Consider the following 24,423-nt stretch of genomic DNA (forward strand, 5'->3'; position numbering starts at 1 on the left):
ACCTATTCCAAATATATCCAACTCTTTCAACTATCACCACTTGAAAACTATTCTATGCATCTAATATTCTTTCAGTAATTGAAATGTTTTCTCCCACTATATTTTTTCTGTCTTAATGTAATATCCATTCAGTATTGAAGTGTTTTCTCCAGCTATAAATGTTTACTCTGTCTTAATCTCATGGCATCTTCTTTATATATTATTCTCTATAAAATGTTTATTTTTTTAAGTAGCATGCCTTTATAAAAGTCTTCTCATATCCTTTACTTCTTTCTTTCTCTTAAGGTTGCACATTTAATGTTTTTTTCTCCCTGTGCTTATCTGAGCATTGCACAGACCTGAAGCATTATATGTACTCTCTTGTAGGTTGCTTCTACTCTGTTACCCTTTAGAAATCTTCAAAGCTGATCAAGTAATCCCAGTCTGATCTTTCATGTGATATGTACAATGATAACACCACCTCCCATTCCTAATGGGGAACTCCTCTATATTATGTACTAGGCTGTCTCTCACTACAGCCCCATCACTCTAACTATCCATTGCTAAGCCATTATACACTTATGCTCATACAATTTTCTTTCAGGTGTTTGGCAGGTAATCACTTTCACTTGTACCATTCTCAATATTTTTTCAGTCTCTCAGTGCTTGAATCTGAACTTAACCTCTTTAGTTACATACCATGATGCCACTCAGACTCTATTAGTTCTATGTGTACTATGTACTTTGTAAATCCCAGCATCAAGACTCAAGTCTGTGTCAGATTTTTCTGTTGTGTCCACATCTGTGGTGCTGGGGCTGAATATCCTGAAGATCTGTCACGGTTACCCCTACTGGATGGGAAGTTGCTCTAAACAGTTAGTATATCTGCAACTTCCATTGTCTGAAGACTGCCACACAGCTAATATTAGGGTTTTAGGGATAGATTTAGGGTTTTAAAGTTAGAGTTTTAAGCTTAGGGTTAAGTCTGGATTTGTGTTACTGTGCAGTTAGGATTAGTGTTATAAGATTTTAGGGTCAGAGATATATTTTTTAGGGTTAGAGTAAGAGTTTTAGAGTTGGGATTATGGATTTATGGTTAAAGTTAGAAGATTAGGGTTGAGATTAGGGTTCTTAACATAACCTTCCAGTGGTTCCACTAGAGAAAAAACTGTTTCAAACATGTTTTTATTTGCTTGCTTGTTTGTCATCCTACAAATGAGACATTAAACCAAAATCCCACCTTTTCAAGTTAGTGGAAGCTCAGTTAGATGTAAAAGATTCCTCAGCACCTATTGAAAAAATAGGGGTCCTTTACTGAACATATTATTTACACTATTTACAAATTTACATATTCAATACTATTTACAATGATTTACAAAACACTTACAATATCTTACAATCTTCTTCTCTTCTTTTACTAACATTAATCTACATTTATCTATCCGTTATCTTTGGACCCCCACTCCTTTACCCATAACAAAAATCTTTTTTTTTTAATATTTGCCAATATTCATTTTCCATTAAACTTTTATCTCCTTCAATTTTTCATTCCATACTGTCCATATGATATAAAAATCTTCCTATCTTTTGTACATATTCCTTTCTTTTACTTTTAAAATAACTATACTTGAACCTGTGCATATTAATAAATTCAACATTTTATCCCTTCCAAATATTTTTTAAATAACTTCTCCAGTACTTTCTTCACTCTTCTAAATTTCAAGAAAATACATTATGCTGTTTCTACTTCCACACAATAGTTACATAATCTTTCTTCTGTCTTTTAACAAGGCATATTCCCTTTCACTGGTAATTTTTTATAGACAGTCTCCAAAGAAAATCTTTACATTCTGCATATTTTTACATCATTCCCTTCTTGCATTTAACACTTTAATTTTCACTTCCTCCACTTCTTCCCATGGGTAAATACAATACCATTTGTTCTTAAGATTCTTATACAATATGTTCCTATTTTCTTCTACCTCTTCTATCTTAATTTTCCACAATAATATTTTTTCTTGGTATTCTCCCATTTCTCCATTCATGTATTCCTTTCCACATACACCATATTTTTTCATACTTCATTTTTTAAATAATTTATTTGTTAGTGATTGATTATCTTCTTTTATCCATTTCAGCATCCTATATACATTTAGTGATGCAATGTACACCACCAAATTGCTTAGCCCCAACCCTTCATCTTCTTCTTCAACATATAATATTCCTCTTTTAACTAGGTTCAATATTGATACCCATGTGAACAAAAAAACAATCATCATTTCTTTTTCATGTTTTGTAAGGATCATAAATACATTTGCCAAATATGTTTTACCTAATAATAAAGAATTTACTAAATACACCTTTTTGTAAGACAACTTATGTGTTTCCAAAATAAACACATATTCTTTACTTTCTTTCTTATTTTTCCCATCATTGATCTTTTATTTTTCATTTCCAAATCTTATCCTAGCATCATTATTTCATTCATAGTAAATTCAATAATTCATATTTTACACTCCTGTCCCAAAATGTTTCTCTTTTCTGTATTTATACTCAAACAAATTGCCTCCAAATATTCTTTTAATGGACTAATAGCTTCCTTCATCCATATTTTATCTTTTGTGACTAACAAGATATTATCCGTTTAACATAACTAGTATTTTAATTCCTTCTATTGCCCTATACTCTGCTATTTCCACTTTTGCATTCATCTTATTAACCCCTGCACTTATTACTAACATAAATAACATACTACTTGCTGGACATCCCTGTCTTATCCCACTTTTAATGTCTATTTCTTGACTTAGCCAACCATTCAGTAACACCTTTACTTTATTCTGCATGTATGCTGAGTAACATATCTTTGTTCTCTCACTTATATTATAAGCTTTCATTATATCCCCTAATATTTCATGTTCTACCATACCAAATGCCTGATTTAAATCACCTGCTAATATTTTTACTTTTGTCTTTCTATTCATTATTTCATTAACTATTTCTCTTACTGTTATTAATAACTCTTGGCTTTCTTTCCTTTTTACAGTATACATTGTACCTTCTATTATTTTTCCTATCATATTTTCCATTCTTTTCTGTATTATTTTCAAAAATATATATGTTATAGTCCATATTATTACATACTATTGGTCTCCCATTTCTTATGTCATTCTTTTCTCCTTTTTTTCTATAAGACTTCATTATTTCAACACATACTTCTTTTTGCCTAAAACCTTCCTCCAACCATTCATTTAATACCATGACAAAATACTTCCTCTGCCATATTAACATACTATTATACTTCTGCTATTCTATCCCTTCTGGTCCTATTGCTGACTCTAAATTAACTAATCTTAATACATTATTTCATTCTTCTATTGTTATTTATTTTTCTAGTTCTTTGTTATCCTGTTCTGTCAACATTTTCACTGTCCTTATTTGTTTTATTTTAATCTTTCTCTCTTTAAACAGATTTTACATATTCTGTAATTATCTGCATTATTTCATTTCCTGTTAATTGTTAACAATTTTTCCTTTTTCATTTTTCATTTCTCTTATTACAGTTTTGTTCTCTTCTGCCATCCAACTTAAATACAGAGCTATGTCTTTCTTATAGGTTCATAGTTAGGTACTAGGCTATTGGCCCTGGGGCTTATATATGCCTAGCCAAAAAGGTTCCCTGGCTTTCACCACCCAAGAAAATTATTTTCCTGTGCCCCTGTCAAGCAGTGCTACAGAAGTCATCCCCAGGGTGAATTTTCTATTTCCCATCCAGTCATCAAGATTTTTCTTAAAGAACGCCAATGAGGAGCTTTGCTTGACATGAATGGGTAGTTTGTTCCAGAGAATGTGGAAGTCTCTAGAACAGGAATCTATCCCTCTAGCATGTTCTGTTTATTGTGGTGACAAGGTTTAGGTCCCTGGAGCATGTGGTTTAGGTCTTTGGAGCATGTTTAAACATTAGATTTTTGATTTGTCTTGATTCATTTCATATATCTTTTTCTCTTACCAGAAATATTATTTTTTGTCCGTTAATAAATTTGAAAATGCTTCTTTGATAACTTCTTTATATTTCTTTTTTACTCCTTTTCTTTTCATGTCTTGCCAGTCCAAATAGCATTGTTTATACTTTTTTTTAAAACTTAACCACCATTTTGTCCAGTTATTACAATTTTCCTGCATGTCCATATGATCTTCCCATAACTGCATGATCATTTCTTTCTCTTCTTTATTTCATACTTCTTCATTTGATGTTTTAATTCCTTTTCTATCTTATATACTCACGTCTTTCCTGCATCTCTATCCAAATAGCCAGATGGTCTGAAAAGCCTGTATTTAATGTTCTTTCTTGTAGTTTTTTTAGACTTTCTGAAATAATAAAATAATCTCTCTCCATTCTTAACTGCCCTCTACTATATGTCCATTGTTTATTATCTAAAATATATAGTTTTCCACATCTGATTATTTTTAACATTATATTCACATCACTATTCACTTTTTTCTTCTTAAATCACAATTAAGATCACCTACTAATATTATATTCATATTTACACTTATGTAATCTAGAATTTTCTTGAGCTTAACTTCTCTTTCTTTCTTTGCTACATATGCATATACAGCTATTATTATATATACTTATCATTTCCATCTCAAATCTACTATCATTATTCTGTGTCTTATTGCCAAAGTAATATCCAAAATCTTCAGTGATTTCTTATATTTTATTCCTATCCCCGAACATCTTTCTTTTCCTAAATTCCAAATTATTTTGTTCCTCCATATTTTTTCTGTTTGCAGTCTCACCTCTTCTGTTAATAATCTTGTATCTACTAATATAATCACATCCAAGTCTTTCATTATACACCATTCTAAGACACCTGTTATTGTTACATTTTTTATACTATGATGACCTACCACTGGACCAGTAATCAGGGATCCTCAATCCTCACCACAGGCAACAGTGGGGGATATTCACTGAAAGGATGACAAGTACACACACAGTATTTCCAGGTGCAGATTTCTACTTTTTTTCACATGTTAAATATGTTAATTCACATATTTTTGCATCATGACCCACCTTACTACAAATATAACATTTTATTATACAATTGTTAATCTACCACAAAAAACATTTTTTTCTGCTGTCCCCAATATTTTGCTGTACTTTTGTTGCCTTCTACATTTATCATACTTGGAATATGCACATTTTTTTCATTTTCCATTTTTAATACATTACATTCCCAACTCCCAGTCCATAAATCCCTATTGTCATATATCTTAGTAATGTCCATAACCTCTTTACATAGAGTCTTTAGATAGTCTTTTATTGCCTCTTTTTCAACTTCAGTTCGGAACTGTATATAGATTTTCCTTTTTGCTTCTCTGCTAAATACTTCAAATTCATATAAGTTCCATGGGTTGCAGTTTTTCTTTTTCTCGTATACCCCCAAAAACTTTTCCATGTACTGCCCAGTTACAAAAATAATGTCACAAAATGTATCTTTATTAATATGAATAAAAGCTCTTGTTTCATTTGGATTAGTGCCTAAAAAGGTTATTATATTGTCCCAAATATCATACCTATCCATTTCTTTATTTTCTTGGCTGCTTATCCTTACTGAAAATTTCCTTTTCCTTATTTCTTTCTTTTCTTCTCTCTTTTTCTGCATACGTTCTTTTTTCTGCTTTAACAAATCTGCTTCTTCTTGTATTTTATCCATTATTTCTGCCAATGAAGCAGCTCTCTCATCTTTTGCACCATCAAGTCTTTTAATTACTCATCCTGCAACCCTCCTGATTAGAGGGCTTTAATAATATATCCACCCTGGCCCTTGTTCTCCTTGCCAAACAAATTTTGCTGGAATAAATCCTCACTGTCCTGTGAAAGGTCGACCACCTTCACTCTATCTCCCCTCACATTTCCATCTCTCCTCCATCCGAAACTACTTCTGCTGAAGGCTCAACTGCCTTCCTAGTAACCACATTAACAACTGCACCACCATCTTAAGGCATGACTGCCTCCTTCCCGGACATATCTTCTGAATGCTTCTTACCTAGTGTCCCCTCTTAGCCTTCCTCTGCTCTTGCTTGATCACTTTTTGTAAACACATCCAGACTACATACTGAAAGTGCAGAATTGCCAGCCATCATTCTCCCTGCTTATCGGAGCCACCACTGCACCCAGGATGGAAGCAGGAAGTACCACTATGAAATGGAACTTGCACCAAACCGAGTAAGGGAAGTTCTCCAATGCAATGGCCAAATTTACCCTAGTAGTAAAAATACTATGTTATCTCTTCCCCAAAAAGAGGCTGCTATCCTAGTGGGACTAAACCAGTCAACAAAGGCTATTTAGATAGATAGATAAATAAATAAATAAGGGTTAGGAATCCATTTTTCAGGTTAGAGTAAGTGTTTTAGAGTTAGGATTATGGTTTTATCGTTTGGGTTATGATTAGAGGATTAGGGCTGGGATTAGGGTTCTTAAATTAACCTTTGAGTGCTTCCACCAAAAAATTCAAACATGTATTTTTGGTTTCATTAAGCAGAAGTAACTTGCTTCTCTCATTCTGAAAAAAGAGCATATACAAATTGTCTATGCCTGTCTTGTAGGAGTAACCAACAAGATAAGGACCAAGAAGAATCATAGTAGCATTCCATCAGTTAGTGTTGCCTTATCAGAATTAACTATGCCCACATCCAGCCTTTAATGCATGTTACAGCAATCAATTCCTTTTCAATTTACAAATTCAAAACACAAAGTAATACTGGTCAATATCTATGTGAACCTTCTGTGCGACATGTTCAGGATTTCTGTGATGTCTAGGCAAATGTGTTTTGGTCCTCCCACCTCTTCCTTGATCAATCAGTTAATGATACTGGTGAAAAGTTTGGTATACCATTTCCAATTAATTTAAAGTGTCACAGGTCATGTGTGTTATTGGAAATTGCATGAATATTTCCTTCATTATGATTCCAGTAGAATTCCTGCAGGTGAAAACAGATTGTCTGTTTTCAGTTATTGGCATTATCTTTTCCTTTTCTTTTAAGGATTTAGGGAAGTAAAGCTATCAACCCGAAATTGGATATTTATGAATAAACATAAGGCCACCCTTGCAACAACAAAAATTAACTCAGTAGCTGTAATGATTTACAGCTGGGATGAGGTAATCCAGTAATAAAGTCAAATTTATATTCTTTGCCTACAAGATTGTCAGCTAGTGTGAAGAAAGCCATCACAGGATACAGATGTCTAAACAGAAAAATTTTACTCCCACTGCTTGGAAGAGTCCCCTGAATCCATAATGTCAGTGATTCTAATTTTGGGGGCTCAGTTTGATGCATATATGACACACTCATCATGAACTCTGACCATACAAGCATTATGGTATTCCCAGAATCCATGAAGAGCTTGAACTGCAACCAGCACCATCAAGGTTAAGTAGTTAATCAGGCAGTGTTCAAAGACCAGGCATCAAGTAAGTACACAAAATGAAATGTATTAGACTGTTATAATAGCATAAATCAATAATTGCCCCCCCAAGATAAACAATATTAAGAAGTAGCAATTAAAAATTAACATACATGTAAATTACGAAAGAGCCACTGAAAAAAAAAAATCAATCGATCAGCAATTGTAATGTCGTCTTACCATGTTTATTGTTTTGTTTTTTTACCTCCCTTTCTTTGTCTGTCTCTTTGTTCAGAGATACAGATCTGTTTCTGCTGGATTCACAAACAATATGGGCTTCCCAAGAAGGCTGGCTTGAGTATGACATCACAGCTACCAGTAACATGTGGGTTATGAATCCTCAGTATAACCTGGGATTGCAGCTGAGAGTGGAAACTACAGAAGGTAAGTATTAGTTATCAAATAGACAAGTTAAGGCAAGAGGCATAAGTCAATGCATTGTGTTGTTCCTGTTATTCAATATGCTTTCTGTCTCACATAAATTTATATTCTCTACTGACAGAAGTGATGTACCATTAGGCTAACTTTAGAGGTGTGAAGAATATATGTCCCATGTACCAAAGTTTAAATATTTTTAGTGGAGGAATTATCATGCTCCCCAGAAGACTGCAAAGATAGCAGTACAAGCAATACAATTCTAAACTATGTAGACATAAATGTAACAACAAACTAGTAAACAAATTGTACACAAACTCACAACACTACCATAACTCTCAGCCTCTTAGTGCAAGAAATACAAAGCCAAAAATAATGGGGGGTGGCAAAGGCACAAAAACAGAAACAGATCTTAAATACTGTGATTAGAAACTTAGAAAGTTGCTTGAATAACCTGATTTGTGTTACAGTGCATTTTCTGAAGACTATGATGTCTGAAACTCAAATGTATGCCATTATTTAATGACTTCAATCTTCAGTGATTTGTTATAAAAACACAAACTTTATGAAGAACAAACCAAAATATGAGGTAAAAATCTGCACATTCTGTGAACATTTATACAGTTGAGAAGTATGTGCACCGCTTACATGCAGGGCAAAAACAGGTTCCCCTAGAGGAGGTAACACTGGTGTCAGCTTCTAAAAAGCCATCCAGTCAGATCAGGCAAAGGTTTTCCTATGTTGGAACGACAGTACCAGATCACCAACAGGAGAAAGCCTAAGGCAATATATTATGTTGGAAAGGGCTGTGCATAAATTATCAAAGTTATAATCTAGGTCATACAACAAATGATAGAATGAATGATAAACTGGAATTCTTTTAGGTATCTCAAGCATTGTATTGAATATGTCATACATATATATATATATATATATATATATATATATATATATATACAGACATGCACACACACATATATATATATATATATAGATAGATAGATAGATATATATATATATATATATATATATATATATATATATATATATATATATATATATAGATAGATAGATTGTGTGTGTGTGTGTGTGTGTGTGTGTGTGTGTGTGTGTGTGTGTGTGTGTGTGTGTATAGGGTTCACTTCTAAATTTCAAAATCCTAAAATCTCGAGTTTCAGAACATCGAGATTAGAATCTCGAGATCTTGGAATCTTGAAATCGTGAACCCTCCCCCGAAACACCACTAAACACATAAAAAACAAGCATATGCAGGGGGAAAAGCCCCCCTGCACCCCCACACCCCGCAACTTAAATATACCATCTCTGAGATCACACTACAGCGAGGACAAGGGAAATCTCCCAGTCCGTGCTGTATGCCGATCTCCATTCAGGATCTTCGATCATATGAGATTCGAAGTTTTGGACTTCGAAATTCTGAACGTAACCCTTGTATATAATATACACACACACACACACACACACACACACACACACACACACACACACACACACATATGTATACATCCACCTGCACTTATTATATTTTCATTCATCCTCTCTCTTACATTGCATGTAAGCTTTGCCAGACAATTTATCAAGTAATAACCTCCACAGAAAATATGAGCATTCCCATATTTCAATAAAACATGTTCCTTTCTTTTGACTTGCTTTCTTCTTCTTCTGGCTTTTCCCAGTTAGGGGTTGTCACAGAGGATCACCTGTCCGCTCATGATTGGCAGTGGAGTTTTATGGTGTCAAGTTGCCAGCCCAGCGCCCAACCTTCCACAGAAGGCACACACACATGCACTCACTTCTAGGGCCAATTTAGAGTTTCCAATCCACCTACTGCATGTCTTTGGGATGTGGGAGGAAACTGGACCACCCGGAGGAAACCCACGCAACCACAGGGAGGACATGCAGACTCCGCACAGAAAGCACCCCAGCCAAGGATCGAACCGGAGAACCTCTTGTTGTGAGGTGGCAACACTAACCGCTGCACCACCATGGCTGCCCTCTTTTGACTTGCTTTCTGCTTTGTAACAAATCTTTCCTCCCCAGATTAACCATGTAAAACATCCCCATCATATTTTTTATGGATTTCTCTCTTGCTCTAACTATGCTATATCTATTTTCCATATCAATATTGTTTCATTATTTTCCTGTATACCATTCTCTTCTGATATTATTTTTTTCTCTTCTTTTCTTGCAATCTTGAAAAAAGTTGTATATTTTCCCTTGTTGTTAACCTTAATAATAACATCCCATCATTATATTTTCTTATTGTCAAAAATCCAGTACATATGTAAATAACTTAAGTACACCATTGAATTCAGCAGTCTTAATCCTCCATTCATCTTATGGATTATATATGACTATTAATCAAGTACATTATTTTGAAGTTCAGCATGAATGATTTCTGTGAGTTACATATTTCCTTAATGTCTTCCAACACATCTTCTCAGTGACCTTTGAAGTATATTCGTAGCACTGATATTATACTTTTATTTTATGTTTAAAATATATACCAAATGTATTTACTGTTTCTCTAAAACCTTTACTTTTAATCTTATTTAATCTCAAACCAGTGTCTCATATATATTTTTCTACATCCTCATTGACTTCTTTCATCCAACTTTTATTTTTCTGATCAGAATCAAATCATTAGTGTAGGATATTGCTATAGATAACTTCACATATTTCTCCATCTCCCATCTTTCTTCCTATAATTTGTCCTGACCCTTTTGAACTACTGCTTTCATTATCAGTGCAAAGAATAGGTGAATTTCTCTAGTACCATAGCCTAAATACCCCTAACGGTATGAATACCTTCTCAGGTCTCTCTCGAAATAAGGCTGCTGGCCAATTGTGATTAAGACAGTCAACACATTATAGATAAAATAAACAAAAATAAATAAAATCTGGCAACTATTGGTAAGGTTGATGTAGATCCTTTTTACTGAATAACTAGTTTATGAAAGCAGAAATACTCAGCAAATCAGTGATATAGGAATGTGATTACATATGTCATTGTTATTTATTCATATAGGTTATGTGGCAAATATTTTTAAGAGCATGGAGACAAACTAGTTTTATTGATGAACTAGCAATAATGTCAGTCCTTTAAATTTCAGGCATATTTTCAAAAAGACGTTGGGTTGTGTTATAAAGGACCACTTATTTTAAAAAGAGGACAATGACCAGAGTTATAAATAGTAGAATTTTGTACATATTTTATGGTGTATTCATTCTATAAACTGATATATGAGCAGAGCATGGGGAGAGATGTTTCGTGTATATGGTGGTTTAGATGTTTGGATGCAGAACAGCAATAATTGTAAGAAATGTTTAGCATTTACAAAACAAAGAGAGTAGAATATTATAGTGATTTGTAAATGACTCTGTAAGGACCAAGAATGGACCAGAGCTATATGTATAAGTAATTAATGAGGAATTTTGTACAGGATAATGACCTAGTCACCACTGTAAACTGCAAGTGCATCATGCAAGAGGACTATGCAGTATATACAGAATAATCTGAAATGCTGGTGAGATCAGATCTTCAGACTGTCACATTCAAAGTTTCTATCCCACCCAACCACCCCGCCAGCCGTAATCAAGCTAAAACCTTCTCAAAAGCTGACTACAATCTCTTAAGGGAGGGTATCTGTAGCTTTGCACCACTGCCCCCCTCACAGGATGCGGACAACTATGCTGAACAGTATGCCAATGCAGTATACAAGCACCTGTACAACTGCATGGACTCAGCCATACCCAAGAGAACTAAAACCTGTTTGGTGGACATCCTGCATCAACAGGTTTTACAACAAAAGGAAGAAACTGTTGTCCAAGGATAAAAAGGAACAAATTCCAAAATACTTGTCCCACACCTCACATCTTCATAGATCAAGTGTTAAAGACCCTATCCAAGACAAAGAACACAGCTTCCAGTGGACCTGATAGTATCCCAGGCTGTATTCGGCACCATCTCCAGCAAGAACTGGCTTCACCATTGAGCACCCTATTCAACCACAGCCTAAGTACAGGCTTCATTACAGCAGAGTGCAGAACTGCCATTGTCATCCCCTTGCACAAAGGTGGTGCCACTATTGACCCTGGAAACTATTGCTCCATTAGCTTGACAAGTCTGATCTGTAAAGTATGGAGTATATTATTATGGCTCTCATAAAGAAGGATATAGGCAATCTCCAATCACTTGACCCCACCCAGTTCAGATTTGTCAATGGCAGATATTGCCTGTTGAACCTGGTTGACTTCTTTGAGACTGTCACCCTGGATGAGGGAAAGTCAGTACACACAGCTTACCTTGACAAGGCCTTTGACACAATCCCCCACTCTGGTATCATCAAAAAGCTAACACAGCTTGGCATAAATCTCTATCTCATCAGGTGGGTGGCCAACTGGCTCACCAACAGGACCCTCAAGGTCAAAATAGGTGCCTCCACCTCTGATAGGAGGCCTGTCACTAGTGGAGTTCCTCAGGGATCTGTCCTAAGACCCCTATTGATTGGCATCTACTTCTCAGATGCACAATCCCCCACTCTGGTATCATCAAAAAGCTAACACAGCTTGGCATAAATCTCTATCTCATCAGGTGGGTGGCCAACTGGCTCACCAACAGGACCCTCAAGGTCAAAATAGGTGCCTCCACCTCTGATAGGAGGCCTGTCACTAGTGGAGTTCCTCAGGGATCTGTCCTAAGACCCCTATTGATTGGCATCTACTTCTCAGATGCCCAGGCAAAGACAAAAGGCCTGTGGCTGACCAAGTTTGCCTCCCCAAATGATGTTAACATACTGCAAGAGGGTCTCACAGCAACTAATTACTGGTGCCAAAGTCATGGCCTCAAGCTAAATGCAAAAAAATGTATCATCATACCATTCGACAAAAACACAGCCTCTACTCATTACCACATCAACGGCAACCCTCTAAACACACAACATATGGTGAGAGACCTGGGTACTCAGGTTGATAACAATCTCACTTTCAACCATCATGTAGTGGCAGTGGTCAAAAAAGCCATTTATCTGGTTCATCTCATAAGTAGAGGGATTGCAACCAGAAAAAAGGAGGTTATTACCTCTCTATACTCCTCCCTCATTAGACCAACAATTGAGTATAATGCCCCATTTGGTATGTACCTCTCCAAACATCTGCACCAACTGGAAAGTCCATAGAAATACCTCACAAAGAGAATCCATGGCCTCCAACACCTGTCCTATGTGGACTGGCTCAAATCACTATCACTCTACTCGGTAAAATACAGACTGCTCAGAGGTGATCTGTGTATCGCCTGCAAGTCAGTCTCAGACCCTGCCCTACTAGAGATGCTCCATATCCATAAGTCTAACGCCTCGCACATTACCCACTCAAAAGGCCTGAATCTAATATGCTACATCAACAAAACCTGCTGGAGAGACAGTTTGTCTCCCAGAGTCCTCCCCATCTCTGTAATAGACTTTCCATACACTTCAAACAGAGTACCTCACTAACCCTCTTCAAGCCCAACCTTGATGAGTGGATGGGAAACCACAAATTTGTCCCAGGGGTTCCACCTGTGTCCCTCATTGACAGGGGTGACAGGTGCTGACTGAGGTTTCATTTTGGGAATAAACTCTTGGCTAGGCTTGTAAGGGCCCCAGGGCCATTGGTTAATAAAACTATCTGTTGTAAAAAAACAAAGCCATATAAAAATCAAAGGCAATGACACCAGTGAAGTAAGCAATGAACACTCCAGGAACTGGTATCTTGATGACTTTATGAACTTACTGGCTGTCAGAAATGTCCCATAACTCAACTGAGCAGGTTTTATACGTTCATAAGTGAGTATTAGGCTAATGACCACTGGGGACCTTTTTAAGGTTAGTCATGCATCCCAAATCTCTGACAAGATGTTCTTCTTGTTTCACTGTTGCAGTCATCACACTTGGGTTATCTGCCTGCAGGTAGCCCTCAGTCGTCCCGAATACCAGTGACTTAGTATTTCTGCATCTGTTGCAGTCACTCCATGACTGATGTCAGGTCATCAGGGGTATAAAAACAGGCAGCCAATGCCATTACACCAGTCTTTCTTGCTGAGGAGCCCGAAGCAAAAGCAGTTTGCACGAGTGCTGGTCGGCCACTACCTGAGTTTTCATTTTCTAATTGAATCATCCTGAAGTATTCTAAAGCTAAGTACCCTGTTGGGGATCCTTTTTTCTTGCTCTAACCAATGTCAGAAAAAATTAACAATTATCTTGCCTGTGGAAAGCAAATACCACACTGAGATTTCCATTCTTACTGCGTCACCTGTTTAGGCCCAGACCACGACGTACCTCGCTGTCAGTTTTGTGCTTTGTTCAATGCCCAGACTATTCATCGTCGGGTCCTTATTGTTGCTAAATACTTTTGCTCTCGATCTCCGTATTCTGAAATGGTTTCAGTAAGAAATCCGACTACCGATCTTCCAAAAAAACATAAGGATAAAGACAGAAACAGACCGCACAGGTCCAAAACTGCCGATGACTCTTCCGTTAAGCTAGTCGCCAGTTCGCCGGTACTCAGTGAGGCGCTTTCACAGCCCCTGATGCCTGCTTCAATGAATTTGCAGGCCTCTACCGAGACCCGTTCAGAGTCTGGTATGCCGCAAGACTATTCTTTGACTTCCGAACCTGCGGATGTCTATACCTTGGATGGGTCCAGAGCCGCTGTGCAGGCACTGGCTTCTCAGGAAGTTCTTCACACTACCGATATTCAACACAAACCGATGACTTCTTTCACATCTTCAGTTGTGTCTAAAACTACCGAGTTTTTAAGGCCAAGAGTACGAGCTATGCCTAAAAAGACGACGACCCAAACTCAAGCACCTACTTCCTTGCCACAACATCAAATGCTTAAAATGGCAGAAGACCTGATTATGCTCATTAGGGGAAGCCAGCCTGCCCCTGTTAAGAGAAAAAGAGACCTGTCCCCAGCAGCTTTAACAGACCAAGAGTCCGACGACTCTGAGGTATCTGAATATGAAGACATGCCTTCATCTGCTTATGAGGATTCAGATACAGAGGAATCCATTTCCACTGCTTCTCCTCCAGAGGATTTTTCTTTTGGTGAAACCTACATACTTTAAGAGAGCATTTCCACTGGGAATGCTAAGACTATCATCAGTCCAAAAAGAGACTCAGAGAATTTTTAAATTTGCCACAACATAGACCTTTAGCAATACCCCCAGTTCTGGATGTTGTGGATTATGTCTTTATGGAATCCAGTGTAACTCCTGATACTTTACCCCCTGCTCCTAGGAAACCAGACAGGTACTAAGAGTTCCTGACTCTCACAAATTATTTTTTCAAAAATCCTACTGCTGACCCAGAGGTCATCTCCCAGGGGCCTAAAGGTATAAAAGCAATTACAGCTAAGAATCCCACTACTTCGGGACAGGGATTCCAGAGATTTAGACAGATAGGGTAAAAATGTATACACCTCTGCAACTCTCACCATTAGGGCATTGAATTGCCAGTTTCACATGCTGAAGTACCAGCAACATATTATGGAACTTATTAAGCAAAAATTAGCTACCTTTACAGACTGTGCAGAAAATAAAGAATTACAAGATCTTATGCATTCTGCAAGCCAAGTCAGCAAGCATACTTTGAAATCTGGCTTTGATGCCCAAGAAGCATCTTGCAGGGCAGCAGTCACTGGTTTTGTACTGAGAAGGCATGCTTGGCTTAAGGAGCAGACCTTGCCAGACCATGTCAAATCAAAATTACTAGACGCTCCTTTGAACAAGGACAATCTGTTTGGCACCAAAGCAGAAGAGGTTCTTAAAAAGATGGAAGAAAAAGCTAAATCTATGCAGACAGTCAAAGATTTCTTGTAAGTACAGCCTCCTAGATTCAGTAGGCATTGCCCCTTGAAGCACTGGTCCTTTCCAGCCCCCTCAAGGCCATCTCAAACTAAACCCAGGGGAAACAACCCCCCCCCCAGACTACAGTCTCAGGGTATACAGAGATCTAAGCAATGGAGTGCCTCCACTTCAAAAACAGGGAGTGCTAAGCCCCCCCCCCTTGTGGAAAGAATTCACAATGACTTCTCAGCTCCACTCCTCACCTCTGCCCAACTGCTCGTGCCCCTAGGAGGAAAACTTGCCCATCATGCAAAAAACCTTCCATCACCAAAGTCCTCAACATTGTATCCCAGGGGTACAAAATTTACTTCCACTCACTGCCAACCCCAAAAGGGTTCCCAGACCTTCCTCCAAACCAGTGGGCAGAGGCACAAAACCAAGTTCAATCCCTGCTCTCCATAAGACCAATTCAACCTGTCCCTGCAGAACAGATAGGTCAGTGGTTCTATTCCAGACTTTTCCTGGTACCCAGAAAAGAGGGCACTTGGTGCCCAATCCCAAATCTTTCCATTCTAAACACCTTCCTGGTGGTAACAAAATTCAAAATGCTCTCCCTTCAACATCTTCTTCATATGCTGGCCAAAGATGCCTGGTTAGACAACCTAGACTTAAAAGAAGCTTATCTACACATCCCTATCAGGGACTCTTGAAGGAAATACCAAAGCTTCAGGGCAGGATCTATGCATTATCAGTTCTCTGCACTTCCCTTTGGCTTATCCACTGCTCCCAGAGTATTCACAAAATGCCTGGCTCCAACCATTGACTACTGCAGAGAAAAATTAAAATTTACCTGTAATTGGACGACTGCCTGATTCAGGCAGACAGTCAAGAAATGCTGTTGCAGCACCTGACATTTGTAAAGAACCTTCTAACCACCCTGGGGTACACTATCAACAAAAAGAAATCAAAACTAGTCCCCAGTCAAAAGATTGTTTTCCGGGGAGCAAGCTTGAACATAGCATCCCAGATGGCATTCCTTACTCCAGAAAAAGAAGCCTATCTGACAGTCTACTTCACTCAAATGGCCACTAGAACCCAGTTATCCACAAGGAAAATCCTGCAGGCCGTAGGGTTCATGGCCTCTTGCATCCTACTAATTCCATATGCCAGACTGCATATGAGGAAACTTCAGTGGTACTTAGAAAGTCTTTGGTGCCAACATTCTCAGGACCTGGAAACTGTCATTCCTATCATACCTTGTCTAAGGACAGAGTTTTTTTGTTGGGCAGCAGCATGCAGCTACAACAAGGGACTTCCCTTTACTCAGCCCCAAACCACCCAGAACCTAACCACAGACACATCCAACTATGCCTGGGGGGGCACACATGGACGGCAAGTGCTTTCAGGGCCACTGGAGCCCAAGTCAAATTCATCTGCACATCAACCAAAAAGAGATGCTAGCTGTTCAGCACACTCTAACAGCTTTCAGATCCCTACTCTCACCCAGACCCCTGCTAATAAAAACAGACAACACCACAGTTATGTGGTATATCAACAAGCAGGGGGGGAGCCACTCTTACCCACTCTGAAGGCTAGCCATGGCCCTGTGAAACATGGCCTTGGACATGCAGGTCCATCTGCAAGCTCAATTCCTGCCAGGCAAACAAAACTCACTGGCAGATGACTTAAGCAGAAATCTCCTAGACCCACATGAGTGGCAATTAGAGTCCAGCTCCTTGAGCCTTCTGATCCAGAAATGGGGGACCTCAGAGGTGGACCTCTTTGCCTCCCCCTGCAATCACCAGCTCAGCAAATTCTGCACTGGGACACCTCAGAGCAGGGCCTGGAAAGTGGATGCCCTATCCTTCCAGTGGGTAAACCTCTCAATCTATGCATTTCCCCCTCTGCCCCTTCTCTCAAGAATATTGCTCAAGATAAGACAGGACAGACCAAGGACAATCCTGACTGCCCCGGACTGGCCATGCCAGCACTGGTACCCATTACTGTGCAGCCTGTCACCGGTGCCTCTCTACCACCTACCCCAGAGCCCGACCCTCCTCACTCAACAGAGGGGACAGATCTTGCATCAGCAACTGCAAACCCTGAATCTTGCAGCCTGGCTTATTCCTTGAATTCTCACCTAGTAACCAGCCTAAGCAAGTAGGCGATGGACATCATTCTGGAAGCCAGAAGTCCCAGTACAAAAAAATCCTATGCTGATAAGTGAAAAAGCTATTGCTCCTGGATTCAATCTAAAAGTGAGGACACATCACTGCCCTCCCTACCTCTAATCCTGGATTACTTAGCAGATCTACTCCACAGAGGCCTATCCTTCTCCTCCATTAAGATCCATGCCTCTGCCATCTTGGCTCACTACAACAATGAGCCACCTCTCTTCTCTCACCCTCTCATCAAACAGTTCCTGAGGGGGGCAAACAACTTAAGGCCACCAAGGAGAGCACCCACCCCTGCTTGGGACCTTAACTTTGTACTGGAAAAGCTCACACTACCCCCCTTTGAGCTTGAGTTAAAATTCCTCTCTTGGAAAACAGCCTTGCTTCTGGCCATCACTTCAGCTAGAAGAGTGTCTAAGCTACAAGCACTTATGACTGTGGAACTCTTCATTATTTTTCATGCTGACAGGGTTTCCCTCAGGACTAACCCTTCCTTTATGCCTAAAGTGGTGTCCATTGTGGCTCTCAACCAATCTATCCATTTGCCAACCTTCTTCCCTAATCCTCAAAATAAAGGGGAAAGGATCCTGCACTCCTTGGACATGCACAGGCAGCTCAGATTCTACATGGATAGGACTAAGCCCTTCAGGAAATCTGACCAGTTACTACTCAGTTTTGCACCAGGGGCAGAGGGCAAGGCCATTTCAAAACCAACGATTTCCAAATGGATAGCATACTGCATCTATTTCTGATACAAACACCATGGGAAACCAACCCCTCAAGGAATCAGAACACATTCCACTAGGTCAACTTCTACCTCTACAGCATTCCTCAGGGAAGTCCCTACCAGGGACATTCTGGAAGCTGCTACCTGGAGTTCTGTACACACATTCACCAAGCATAATCACCTGCCTATATTTTCCAAATCCAGGGCGGGTTTTGCAACAGCAGTCCTGCAAGGCATACTAGCCAGTCCAAACTCTTCTTGACTGCCTCCACCCTTTCTTCAGCTTTGGCATTCAACCCAAGTGTGATGACTGCAACAGTGAAACATGAAGAACATAGTACAGTTGTGTACAATTACCATAAATGTAGATGTTCAAGTGTATTCATTATTGTAGTCCTGGTTTCCCTCCCTCCAGCCCCTTCTCTCTCTCTCTCTCTCTCTCTCTCTCTCCATGTATATTACTCATCCCTTACAGGGGTATTGTTATTTACTTCTTACTGGTGGTGATTTTCCCACCATAGCTTAGCTGCCTAGTTTCTGGTATTCAGGCCGACTGAGGGCTACCTGCAGGCAGATAAACCAAGTGTGATGACTGTAACAGTGAATACACTTGAACATCTACATTTATGGTAAGTATACACAATTGTACTTTCTGGTACCTTTGGTAGTGTAAGCATGGGCTCGGAAGATGAAACATTTACAAGCAGGGGCCTGAGAGATTAAATATTTACAGGCTGCCTGTGTCCATTAAAAACATCGGTACCATGCCATGGGTGAATTTCTGGTTCCCCCTCCAGTTTTCCAAGTTACACTTGAATTGGGTTAGGGATAAACTCTGATTCACATGGATGGTGAGCCTGTTCCAGAGAAAGGGTAGTTTGTGTAATACATACCTGTATCTCCATCAGGTCCTATTTATGTAGTGGGCTAGGTTTAAGTCTTTAGGATAGGTAATTCTGGTGCTGTTTGTTTTGCAAATATGCAGGAAGTCTAACAGAGTGGATGCTACCTTGTATGCCAAGCATAGATCTTCCCTCAACAGTCTGTATGAGACAGAAAACAGGGACAAGAATAAGATGGAGACAGAACACAAGGTAGGACTTTGAAGTAGCCTGCACAAGACATGTTATTTATGCCCTGTATTTTTTAGTGAGATACCAATTCTCCAGTTGTTGGATGTGTCTGGTTAAATACATGTACTCAATCATAGCTCTGATGAGCACCAGATATGATGGAACAATGACCTCCTTAAACCTAAATGCTATACCTTTGTTTATAAGTTTCCCATCATAGAATGATTTCCTCATTAACGTACACACATGATGGTTGAAGGCTAGATTATAGTCTACATGTTCCAAAGTCCTTGACTAAAGTGTCAGCTCATAGGGATGTATTGTCAATATGGTAGTTACCAGGACTGGCCAACTTCCTGAAGGATACCATTATGCATTTCTTGGCATTTAGTTTTAATCCATGGCTCTGACACCAGTTATTTGTCTTTGCCAGCCCTTCTTAGAGAACATTAGTGGGTGATACTATGACTGTTCCTAATTTGCAATCATCTAGAAAATTTGTTAGTCACAGGCTCTTGACATTGACCATCCCCATCAAAAAAGTAGTTGTCAAATATAAGCAGTCCCAGGACTGATCCCTGAGGGACTTCACTGGTGACTGGCCTCATTGTACATATGGACTTCCCAATTCTAACTTCCTGGGTCCTGTCTTTGAACCAGCTGGCTATCCACTGGGTGACATTAGGCTTTATACCTGATCTCTTGAGTTTGGGATCAATACCTGAGTAAGATATTGTGTCAAATACCTTGTCCAGGTCAAGGTAGGCAGCATGAACCATTTTTCCCTCATTTATTGCTTTGATGACCTTCTCAAAGAAGTCCACCAAACTGAGCAGGCATGACCAGCTCTGGTGATTTCTTTTGTCATTACTGATCATTTCCATGATAATTCTTTCCACATATGAGACTAGTCATACTTATGGGTCTGTAACTTCCAGGTTGCATAGATGGTCCACCTTTGCATAGAGGTATGATGGTTGCTATTCTCCATTTATGAGGTATGAAACCTGTTTAGAGTCTACAGTTAAATACTAATTCCATAGGGCCTAATATGTTGTTGCATGCTAATTAGAAAACTGTCATGGATATTGTTGGGTAAATGTTTATCCTGAGTGGAAGTGTACACATCAGATCAGTTGGATAAGCCAGTCCTACCTAGCACTATAGTCACCCACACACACAGTAGTCAGTCCCTTGCTGGATTCAAACAACTACCTTTCTTAGTACACAATCTAGAGAATTGTGTATTAGCTACTCATGCCACAGGAGAACTGCACTGAGTACCTTTATTTTGAGGAGCATTGAATAATAAAGAGAGATTCTCCCACATAAATGAGTATATGGCTTTAGGACATTCGATTACAGAGCAGCTGTGAAGATCATGGATACTGTATCTTTCAACTTAGTATTTTGTTTGTATGGTCATGTCAGTATGATGTTAATAATTTAGCTCAGGTGAATGCTAATCACAAACTATAATTTAATATTGACAAAATCTGTGTGTTGCAGTTTGGAAATGACATTAAAAAGTTCAGATAACAGTCACCCATATGTAACTGTGAGTGAGCATCTAGATTTTAAGTGTTATTGTGAACAGGAAACAAATGATGCAATTATGTTACCCAAACCATTTTAATTAAGAATAAAATGAAATACTTCATGTAGATGTGGTATTTAACCCCTAGAAACTATAATAATGCATCTGAAGATATTCAGTGAAAAGTAAAATATAAAAACATAACTGAACTGGAGCATCTAAATTAGAGTGATAGTCTGAAAGGTCTCAGTTAACTTTTTGATATTGGAGATAACTGCTGAATTAATATCTGTATGTCATTACATACTGCTTATTAGCAAGTATTGGACTTTTTGCTATTTGACAGCCGTATAAGCCATATAATGAGACACAAGTACCTCTTTTCAGTTGTAACCCAGGAGCTTTACCTGGTTAAGGGATTTGCTCGAAGTCAGAAAGTAGGCAAACAGCAATCATGCACATGATGACTACAGAATGAGGCTTGTTAGCAATTCATACTTTGCATCATCTTTGCTGAAAAGTAAGAGTTACTTATTTGGAATTAGGTATAGAAAAATTAAATATACGGAGCAAATAATTACAGTTGAAACTTGTAAAATCAATTAAAAAGAGAAATTAACAAAAAATGCAAAGAGTGAGACCAATGCATATTCCAGGTCTAAACGTTATTTAATAAAATAGAATATGAAAATATAGTAAAAGTTGGTGAGTGCTTTCACATAAATAGTTGCTTCATCAGACCAATTTATAATATTAACACTTTTGTGAAACATTTAAATAAGACAGTGTCACCAATCATAGAAGGCATAACAAAACAGTATAACCAATCATATTACACATTTACTATCTAGCTAATGGCCAATCAAATTTCATTAGATGTAACAATAAGACCATTCACAGAAGACATAAAATAATACCTTACCATCAGTGACAGGTGGCTTAATATAACATTGTAACCACTCATACTGCACATTTGTTAACCATTCAATGGCTTAGAATATAGTAATACAGCCACTCACTTCTCTATATAAAAATTTAAATAACATTTGTGATCTGCTGTAAAACCAACATGTGCCTGTAAAATTAATGTTTTCAAGGAAGTATAAAGCAATCTTTCAAGTAAAATAAAAAGAGTTTCTACATCCAATAACTGAATTGTTAAGCAGAAATGGACTGTTCAAATAAACTATAAAGTGTTTCTACTGTAAAGAAGACTCAATGTTTCAAATCAGAATAAAGCAGATGGCATAGCTTATTATTAAGTTTTATGAGATATTTGGCAGCAAAAAGGAATTGTACCCATCATGATGCTGGCAACCTGGCCTCACAAACAGATTAGTTAGTGCTTCAACCAAGCCAGGTGGTGAGCAGAGGTGGTATCACACTGAGGCACACTAGGGCACGTGACCCAGCTGTGAAATACTGTACCCAGAGGAGTGCCACAATAAAAAATACATTTTTTTTGTGATCATTTTAATAGGACTTGGATCACCAACCTTAGTCATATTGATTTGCAGTTTATGTACCAACTAGTTATTAAGTACAACCATGCTTTCTGAGTTGGCAGTCTCTAGTGATATATGAATCTAAGAGACCAATGAGAACTGTCCATGCTAAGCACTTGCAGTCAGTTGCTCTTATCTTCTCACCGCAGTAATCTCTAGTTTAGTAGTGATATGACTAGTGACTGCCAGGAATTGCAATGCTGTGGAGCTTTAGGGACTGTTTATTTTATTTTATTTATTTTGTTTTACTTTTATGCAAAAAATGGTGAGGTGGACATGCCTAAAAATAATAGGGGCCAAAATCAGGTACAATTTTTATTTTACATATTACTCTAATTCCCTTAAAATGTAATAGAACAATGGGTTTTGCAGCAATATCCATTTTCTGAACAATGCGAAGTATGAAACTCTAAATTCCAACATGTCTGTATATCAGTGATTTACAAGAAATAAGGGGTAGGGCAAAAATATTAGGTATAATCACAGACATTCTGCAAAGTCAGGGACAGTTGAGAGTTATGTCTCACCTCATCTTATGCCTCTCAACTTCTGTGCTCAAGAGTTCTGGACTAACAAAAATAATGGGAGAACAAAGGCCCAAAATTTAAACAATTTTAAATATTAACGTGATTCACTTAAAAAAAGTTACTAGAACACCAGGCTTTACATCAACATGCATTTTCTGAACAATAAGAAGTATGAAATCCTAATATCTGCCATTACTGACTTGTCCGTAGTCCTCAGTAATTTACTAGTAAATCAAGAAAAGGGCAAAAAGTATGAGGCAAAATCCTTTCCACAAAATCAGGAATATAGCAAAATATGAGGCAAAATCAGAGACTTTCTGTAAAATCAGGGACAGTTAATAGGTATGGTTGTGTGTAGTAGCACCTTGACCCCTCTGCTGTAGCACATATTTTTGTGGCTATTTTCTTGCCAATTTTGGAGATCACAGCTGATCATCAGAAGTGTCTGGTGGGAAGGAGATGAACCATAAGCTCTCAGATCAAGCTCATTATGAGGAACGTTCATCATTTTAAATGTTTAAAATTCCATGTTCCACACTGTAAAGGTATGTAACACTGTCATTGCTGTAACTTTTTTAACAACTAGTGGTGATAAATAATAAAACAGCTGCTTTATAAACATGAAGAAACTGTTATTAACCATGCTGTGAACTTTCTAGTTGATTCCTGTGGTCTGCATTTTGTTCATTTGCTCCATGCTGTACAGTAGGTAGTATTCCACATTTTGGAAATAGAAATTTGATAGTAGCAGGAGAAAGTCAGTGGACGAAAGCATATAGCAGGATAATGCTGATCACTCACATTGAAGTGATTATTACTGGAGATTTGTGGGAGGTAGGGCAAATTTTGGTGTCTGAAAGCACCAGGTTGAATTTCATCACTGTGATTTGATAGTCTTGCACTTTTTATCTCAAAAAACTAGATAGGTCAGGGTGCAGTGGTAAAAATATGCAGTGCCAAAGCACAATACTGTTGTATTAATTTTTTATTTAATATTTAGAGCAATGCATATGAAAATGGGGTGTGATATAGCAGCAAATAGAAATGCATTACTGAGATGTAATGTTTTGTACATTCTTCTCAGTGCAACATCAGGACTATATTGAATGTCAGAATCATTTTTCAGAGGCAAGTGATATATGAAACCAAATGGCAGTTACAGGATCACATGGGGGAACAGTATCTGTTGAACAGCAACATGATCAATATATTTTG

General features: G+C 38.1%; 1 protein-coding gene across 1 annotated transcript in view; it reads left to right on the top strand.

The window, feature by feature from the left end:
• Positions 1 to 24,423, top strand: part of BMP6 (bone morphogenetic protein 6) — a 1,112,490-nt gene that overhangs the window by 830,263 nt on the left and 257,804 nt on the right. The window contains exon 3 of the mRNA XM_044065417.1: positions 7,683 to 7,831. Within this exon, the coding sequence (XP_043921352.1) occupies positions 7,683 to 7,831 (149 nt within the window). The remainder of the gene's footprint in view (positions 1 to 7,682; positions 7,832 to 24,423) is intronic.

Source organism: Protopterus annectens, chromosome 3.part0, assembly GCF_019279795.1.
Source record: "Protopterus annectens isolate FY-2018-M chromosome 3.part0, PAN1.0, whole genome shotgun sequence".
NCBI classification, from domain to species: Eukaryota; Metazoa; Chordata; order Ceratodontiformes; family Protopteridae; genus Protopterus; species Protopterus annectens.